General features: G+C 51.5%; 1 protein-coding gene across 1 annotated transcript in view; it reads right to left on the bottom strand.

Moving 5' to 3' along the window:
* Positions 1-623: 623 nt before the first annotated feature.
* Positions 624-7,878, bottom strand: part of LOC103624684 (sodium- and chloride-dependent GABA transporter 2) — a 34,715-nt gene continuing 27,460 nt past the window's right edge. The window contains exons 11-17 of the mRNA XM_008643979.2: positions 5,773-5,897; positions 5,066-5,178; positions 4,782-4,919; positions 3,631-3,733; positions 2,909-3,009; positions 2,303-2,473; positions 624-1,132 (exon numbers count right to left, since the gene is read on the bottom strand). Coding sequence (XP_008642201.1) covers positions 1,013-1,132; positions 2,303-2,473; positions 2,909-3,009; positions 3,631-3,733; positions 4,782-4,919; positions 5,066-5,178; positions 5,773-5,897 — 871 coding nt within the window. The 3' untranslated portion in view covers positions 624-1,012. The remainder of the gene's footprint in view (positions 1,133-2,302; positions 2,474-2,908; positions 3,010-3,630; positions 3,734-4,781; positions 4,920-5,065; positions 5,179-5,772; positions 5,898-7,878) is intronic.

A 7,878-nucleotide genomic window follows, 5' to 3' on the forward strand; every position in this document is an offset into this window, starting at 1 on the left:
GGTTACGTGTCCTCTGGCTGCCCTCCTGGGATGCTGCTGCTACAGCACTTAAAACACAAGCTCTTTGAGGTTTTCGTTTGTTTTTTTTTTTTACCCGAACAGCCTGGAAACGAGGGACCCTGTTTGTTGACATAACACACAGATACCGTATCCACCACTCAGCCCTTCTGCCATTCATAGGAAAATCAAAATGACTGGCTCCAGAGCACCTGGAAGGTAGTCAGCGTGGAAAAAGACACAGACCTGCAGAGGCAAGGGAGAGCTTCCCATGATCCCTCACCTGCAAGAAGAAAACACAAATCCACATGCTCCTCCACACCCCAGGAAGAGCCCAGTGACTCATCAGACAGATGACATTTCTGCAATGGCTCCAGCAGAAGGTGGCATTGCACCCTTCACCAGGGTACCCTAGGCCTACCACTTACAGGAGCCTCTGAACCACTGTTCCCTGTTTTCCTTCCTACCCTAACCAAGCTTCCTCTCCTCTGGCCACCTTCCCGTATCACCGTGCCAGTGTAACAGAGATCCAGACCAGGATGTCCAGCACAGCTCCGCTGACACACATCTCACCTAACACGCTGTTGGCAAGGAATGCTGGTGGGACAAAACTGAGACAGAGCAGCTCTAGTCAGGAAAAACATAGATTTAATGGAATGAATGGAGAAGCTCCCAATGTCCACACTGGAGCCACAGCTCTGAGACTCTGACACTCATTACTCCAGGGTCAGTCCTTCCTTTCTGCCCACCAGAAGCCTGGGAATGCTCAGGAACACTGGTGCTTGACGTGCCCCTTCAGAGCTCTCTCCAGGGAGAGAATTAAGGTGCATTGCTAACTCCACACAGACCATCTCCATGGCAGCCTCTTCCTCAGCCCTTCAAATCTCCCAGAGAAGGGAGCTCAGCCCAGAAATCCCTCTCTTCTTGGCGAGTGAAGAATCCTTGCATTATCCAACAGGTGGCAAAGGCCGTATAGAAACCATCCAGGGGGGAGGGAGGGAGAGCCACACTGGTCCTAGCAATGAGATTCAAGCTCTGTCAGCGTCAGGAGGCCAGCTCTGGTGGAGGGAAGGGGCTGTCCTGTTCCCGGCCTGGAAGGCAAGTCCTCAAGTGGGCAGGTGAGTTGGCGGAACCTCTGGAAGGCAAAGACAGGCACTAAACACTGCTGCAAGGACAAAAGGTGATCTGGGCTCTCCCCTGCCAGTCACAGGTTTCATTTGGCCCGCCAGGCCCAGCTGCAGATCTGGTCCCTAAATGCTGCAGATGTTCAAAATAAGGACAGTCAGCACTGCAGAAACTGAGGGGATAAACTCATCTTCCAACTGCTTGTCCCAAGGCAAGGTCACAGGTCACTGAGCACGTGAGATATCTAACACATGGACAATGGAAGAAAGCTCTGTCCTCCATTTGCTCCAGGCCAGGGCTAGAAAACAGTCCAAAGGCAGGTTGGTGACCAAGGACCTCCAGGTCATGCCCTCCATCAGCACAGAGCCTGTGCTCACAGGATTGGCTTTAACTGGGACAAGTGCATGAGGGGTTACTCTCAGCCAGATCATGCTGTGCAGCCTTGCCATGCCCCTGCAGCTCTTCCCACTCCTCCCTGTCCGTGCTGGACACGGGGGTCAGGGACCCATTGCTGTCACAACCCATTCTTGAACACTTGCAGGAGGCAGGGAATGTAGAGGGATCCTGGGGGTTCAGGACTGTTTGTGAAACCTCACTCTGAAACTATGAGCTGTGGCAGGGATGGGATGCTCATCTGGAGCAAGGCCTGGTTTTCTAGTTCCCTGCCCCTCCAGTGTAAACCAGGGCAACCAGCAATGCATCACAGCAACTCTGGAAGCAGGGCAGACCCAGAGCATTAAGAATGTGATGGAAACTCCAAATTCCCAGTGATCCCCTCCATTCCAACCCTATGGCCTCAGCTTAGATTGGTGAACTCAGCTGACCGTAATGCTCAGGGGATCTGGAGCTTTCTCAGAGGAAGTCCTCAAGCCTCAGTTAAGGGCAGCATGGAGATTATCTTTATCCTCTCTATCTAATGACCTTCTTCCTGGTGGTACTTGTGAAGAGACGGAAGAAATAAAAAAAGGGTACCATGAGGCAGCAGCCAGCTTGGAGCAGCCCTCCAGCAAGGTAGAACTTAAAAAAACCCAAGTCTGTTATAGCAATTAACTCATTCAATTGATTTATTCTGGGCTCCTGGCTAATCAACCTGCAACATACAAATGATTCTGCTGCAGGGCTGGAGATCAACACCGAAGCACAGCCCATGCCCTGATCCCAGAGCACCCACCAACCTCACCTCTCTGAGGGAGCCTTTGATGGTGGAGAGTTTGTAGACAACCCAGAGAGGGATGCACACCATGGAGGAGAGGGCCAGCAGCCAGCCCAGGGTGTCTCCCCACCACGGGTACACGTACTTCTTGTTGTACGTCAACGGGGTGTATTTGATCAAAGAAAACAGGAAGGTTGCCTGGCAAGGTAAAAGAGACCAAGAAAAAAAAAAGAGAAAGAAAATCAACACCATGAGCAAAGAGAGGTCTTCCTGGTGAATACACACCTGCACAGAGACTCATGGTAAAAAGGAGCACCTCAGGGCAGCAACAGACGGGACTCCAGTTAAACAGGGTTTGCTGGGACAGCCCCCACAGGCAACACTGGTCATGGCACCAAGGAGCTTGTCCCACCAGCAAACACCTCTGTCACAGCAGACCCTCTCCCCATTGCTGAGCCCCACACCTAGCCCCCAAAGCAACAAGCACAAATAACAAAAGGCCCCCATAGTACAGGCCACACAACCCCCTACACATATGCACATCCCTCTGTATAAATGCAGGTGTCTGTATCTCAGGGGCACCCAGCTCTGCCCATCTTCCTCCCCACAGCTCTTCCTCCTGTGTGCCCTCACCATGCAAACTGCAGGGGTGATGAAAAGCCAGCAGTATCTGATGATGGGCCACGGCCGATAGCCGATCATATCTTCAATGTTATCGTAGAAACGCTCAGCACCTGCAGAAGAGGGCAAGGATGGGATCCCTCACTGCCACCAGGGAAGGAGGGCAGCAGGGTCTGTGTGTCCAGGGTCCTGCTTCACCACTGTTTAGGTGCAGTAGCCTCAGCACAGCCAACAGTTGGGTCAGGGAGCTCCTCAGGAGTGTGGCCAGCTTCAGTCTTTGTCCTGGACTAACTTCCTATGCCCCCAGAAGAGCTCGGTGGGTCAGCAGGGCCAGCCCCTCATCCTCTCCAAGGCTAGGACCTCGGCCCAGGTTTTACCCATACCTGGTGACTGCCAATGCCGATAGAAGGCTCTCAAAAAACGTTTGATTCTCAGAAACCTCTAAACAAAGGTTGAGAAAAGATTTTCCAGACATCTCCAATTCCCCAGGGAAGGAGGGTGTCAAAAGCAGGAGCACATAGGAACATGCAGGGGAAATCTGCCAAGCAGATCCCCCAGGGTGTTCCTGTGAGGAAGTCCCTGCCAGTTGAACCCAGGGGCACCAAAGCAAGGATTTAAATTCTGCCTTGCACTGCAAAGCAATTACCAAGTTGAGCTACAGACCAGCATTCTGAGGATGAACCAGACAAGAGCCTGAGATGCCAGAGCTGGGGACCCCCCTAGTTCATACTCACCATAGACCCAGGCGATGCAGAGAGTCTCGAAGATGGCCACAAAGAGCAGGCACATGCCACTGGCAGCATAGTAATCAAAGAGCTGGAACACATACATCCCACCCTGGGAAAGGCCAAGTGGGCAGCAAGGTGAGAGAGAGGGGGAAGGAATCAGGCAAAGAGCTAGAGCCAGAGCAAGAAACAAACTCAGTATCTTCCCCAGAGCTGGAGGCATCTCCCTCTCTGGGACAGGGCACATCCCTTTTACCCAAGGCCTGACAGTGACATGCAGCCACCCTGCTGCTCTCAGGAGTCTGCAACCCTTCATTTCAATGCAGGGCAGCACAGCGGAGGGCAGCTGACTGCCAGAGATTGTGGGGATGTTTTAGGAGAAGACAAAACCTAGGCAGCTCTTGTAGCTCGAAGTGAAGATGGAAACCCCCTTAAGACACACAATCCACCTGATTTACTTTAAAGTCCCAATTTGCAGAAGGAAATAACTACATGCAGCCTGGCTGTTTCACTACCCAAGTCTGCAGGGCTACCTACAAAACAGGCCTGTGGGTAAGTCCAGGCACTATGTTGCATGCACAACATCAGAGACAGCTTTTTCAAAAGTTATGCCCCAATGAAAACAGAAAGTGTCAAGAGCATTCTGGCAGCATCAATCCACACACACATATTGCTAGGCAGAGTTGAAAGTTTTGAACAAGAACAGTTAAGCTCCCAGGCAATTAATCACAAGGATAATACAGAGGATATCAGTATAATAGATAAGGGGTGCACTCAGGCTTGACAAGCTTCTTTGTACCAAGTGCTCCTGTAGCTCCAGTCAGGAAGAAAGAGAAGGACAAACACACTCCCCTTCCCATGCAACAGGCTACAGCTGTAAAGGTTTGGTTTGTGTAAAGATAAATTTATAACCAAAACATAGGCTGTCCAGAGCTCCAGCTATCAGTCTTGGCAGGAGAAGTATCAGGACTGTTACTGGCACAAGGGGTAAGTGCTGGAAGGGAGAACACAAATGGCATGAGGAGGGCAGGGCAGCCTCCTGCAGGCACAGGGCGCAGGGCAGCAGGATGGGACTCAGCAGCCCCAGTGGTGACCCCACCACCCACCAGGTCCCACTCTGTCCTGTCAACCACCATGCAGGTGGTCTGAGCCCAAAATACCTCTGTGAGCATCACCAACCCAACCAGATATGAGAGGATGGAGACCAGCAGGATGAGGGTCTCCCGGCGGTTCTTCTTGCGGAAGATGGTGGGGTACATGTCCACAAGAGCCGTCACAAGACTCTCCACGCAGACAAACTGCAAAAAGCAGAGATCCCACCTCTGTCAGCCCATCCTGACTAGCTTCCCAGCCCCACTGGCTCCCCCTCAGCCAAGCTGAAGCCTGTCCTGAAGAGACAGTGGCTTTTGTCTCGTAGGGAATCGCTCTGCTCCTGCGGCTTTACCTGACTGTCCAGTCCCAGCAAAACAACCATCAGGAAGAAGAAGCACGCCCAGAGCGGGGAGAAGGGCAGCATGACCACAGCCCGAGGGTAGGCGATGAATGCCAGGCCAGGCCCTGCAGGGAGAAGGGCTTTCAGAGCAGGCAATGGGCAGCAGCACAGCACAGCTGGTTGAGACGTGCCTGAGGCAGCCACGCAGCCAAGGCACAGCCTGTGGCCATGCAGCCTCTCACTCCAGTAATACCCGTGCTGTGCATGAAACTCAGGCTCCTGGAGCAGTGAAGGAGAAGCAGGAAGGGAGGGAAGGGGACACAGCAACCTCTGGCTTCTTCACTGTTGCAAGAACTGGGAGCCAGGGGAAGCCTCTGAGCCCAGGGACCATGGCACAAGCCTGGGCGTATGCCATGCAGTCACCTCAGCACCCTCCCCACAAGAGACAGCAGCTGCCTAACCCCAACCCTCACCCTTAGAGGCAGGCTTTTTTTGCCCCAAAACACCACCACCCCCTCAGAGCCTTTTTTTATACGCCCAAACCCCCCGCCACTACATCTCAGTATTTCATGAGTGTGCACTCATTTGCACTCATTTCTCCCTGCTTTTTAGAGGTGGAGAGCAAAGGACGGGAAACTGCAGCTGCAGGCATCCCCCTGTCGCTGGGGGCTCAAGTGGCAGCACCCCCACAGCCCCATCCCACCAGGGTCTCCACTCACCTGACTCGGCCACCTCGGCGATGGGCACACCCTGCTCCTGTGCCATGAAGCCCAGGATGGAGAAGATGGCAAAGCCAGCCACAAAGCTGGTGCCGCTGTTGAGGAAGCACAGGGCCACACAGTCCCTGGGAGAAGGGGGCAAAGCATCAGCCACGTATGACCCACACCCCATGGCAGCCCCCCAGGACTCTTCTGCCCCAGCCACTGTGTCTCTCCCAGCACACCTGCAGCTTGACTCAGCACCAGGAGCTGCAGAGAGATGCCCCAGGCTGGACAACACAGCAGGACTCCCCCATGGGAAGCCTTGTCCAAGGACAGCATAAAAATGCATTTCTCGCCTAAGCTCCTTGCTTGTGAGATAGTCTTCCTACACATCTAAATGCCAGGGTTTTTTTTCTCTTTTTTTTCCCCTCTCTCTCCCCTGGTCCCCCCTGTAGCAGCATGTAACAGTTTATTTTTGTCTGAGAAGGGAACATGGGTTTTTTTCCTTAATAGATTTCTTGGACCAGTGACAATCTTCTGGGTTCTCAGCACTAGTAGGTATCTCCTGGTGTTGCATTATGAGAAAAAGATAATCACAGCCATCCAATTTATTTTCTCTGATCTATTCCCTTTTGTCTCTGTTTCATCTCATTCTCATCCATCAACACTTTAAACTGAACATCTCTTATCTATCCAATTCCTTTTCACGCTCCAGTCTCTCTAGTCCTCTTGCGACTGCAACCCTGGGGACAACAATAACATTTGCAGCATCATTCTGAGATATTCTGAACCAAACTGAATGCACCCCTTCTGGCATTTCAAGGCCTGCTCTGACTTTATTAAATGCTAATCTGCAAATCCCATGTGATTTTTCTGTATCAGTCTTTATTTATATAGCATTTTTGGGGCTCTGTGCTCCTCCTTGCATGTTAACTAGGTCTATTCTTGGTCTGCAACCTTTTCTAGAGAAAAGGTACAATTCATGAAAAGCGCCTGGTGTCATACAAATTCAGATTATTCCTTTCAAAGCACAGCTCGTTGCATTGTCAAAGACTGCACAGCACCCAGCACTGCTGCTCTGCCTTTGCATTTGTTTTCTAAGGCCCAATGAATCTCCCAATTGGAAAGGAAGGCCACACTCCACCAATCCCAGCTACCCAATGGGAAGCCCAAGCCAGAACCTCATTTCTCCAGTGGCTATAAACTGCCTGCTCTCCACTCAAATTATATTCTCAGTAATTTGACACAAATTCTCACATGTTTCAAATAGTTCCTCATCCTTCCTGGTGTTTCTCCCTCTTTCCCCTGGATGTATCAATGACAGGTCAAACCCTCCTTGGAAAGGCATGGGCTGGAAGGTGCTCTCCCCTTATCTGGAAGGTGGGAAGGGGTGTCATGGTAGAGAGTAAAATGAGGGGATGGCCAGATCAAAGAGATCTCTGCAGATTTACACCTGAAAGGGAGCCTGAAGAATTCCCTTGCGGTGACAGGAAACAAGAAATGGTCAATGCTGTTTGATGCCATCTAGGATCACTGCCATATGTACAATGGTTCCTACTGCCCATATCCTTCTCCAGGTCACCAAAGGTTACACCTGCCCTGGTATAACAAAGTGGGACACCATGCTGATGTCCATCTCCCCTGTTAAAGCCTGGTTCTGGCTTCTTATCCAAACTAAGCTTGTAGAGCACAGGACTGACTCATCAAAACTGGGTCCACGCCTGGGAACAGGTTAGTCAAAGGTTTGACACCAAAACTAAGAACAGCATTCCTAGAAATGCCGAACAGCACAAAGGGTAAAAGCACAGCACAGCATGCAAACAGACATCTCTCCCCTTTCTACAGCAACTCCCAGCTGCAGTTACAGAAGCTCTTTACAACCCTGCTGCTGAGCAGCCCCTGTCATCCTCTCCATGTTATATATTGGACTGGGGATGCAAAGGGCTAATGTCCAAGGACATGTTGAAGGCCAGAGACAGACCCATTACCTCTTCTTTTCCTACAGCTTTTTCTCTCAAAACTGGATGTGGGAGAAGGGACATGAAAAGAAACAAGAATCGCAGCCCAGCTGCTGTTGGAGAGGCAGCCTCGCCGCAGGAATGAACTCCCAAAATGAACAAAGAT

The sequence above is a fragment of the Corvus brachyrhynchos genome, unplaced genomic scaffold (assembly GCF_000691975.1).
Source record: "Corvus brachyrhynchos isolate BGI_N302 unplaced genomic scaffold, ASM69197v1 scaffold191, whole genome shotgun sequence".
Lineage (NCBI taxonomy): Eukaryota > Metazoa > Chordata > Aves > Passeriformes > Corvidae > Corvus > Corvus brachyrhynchos.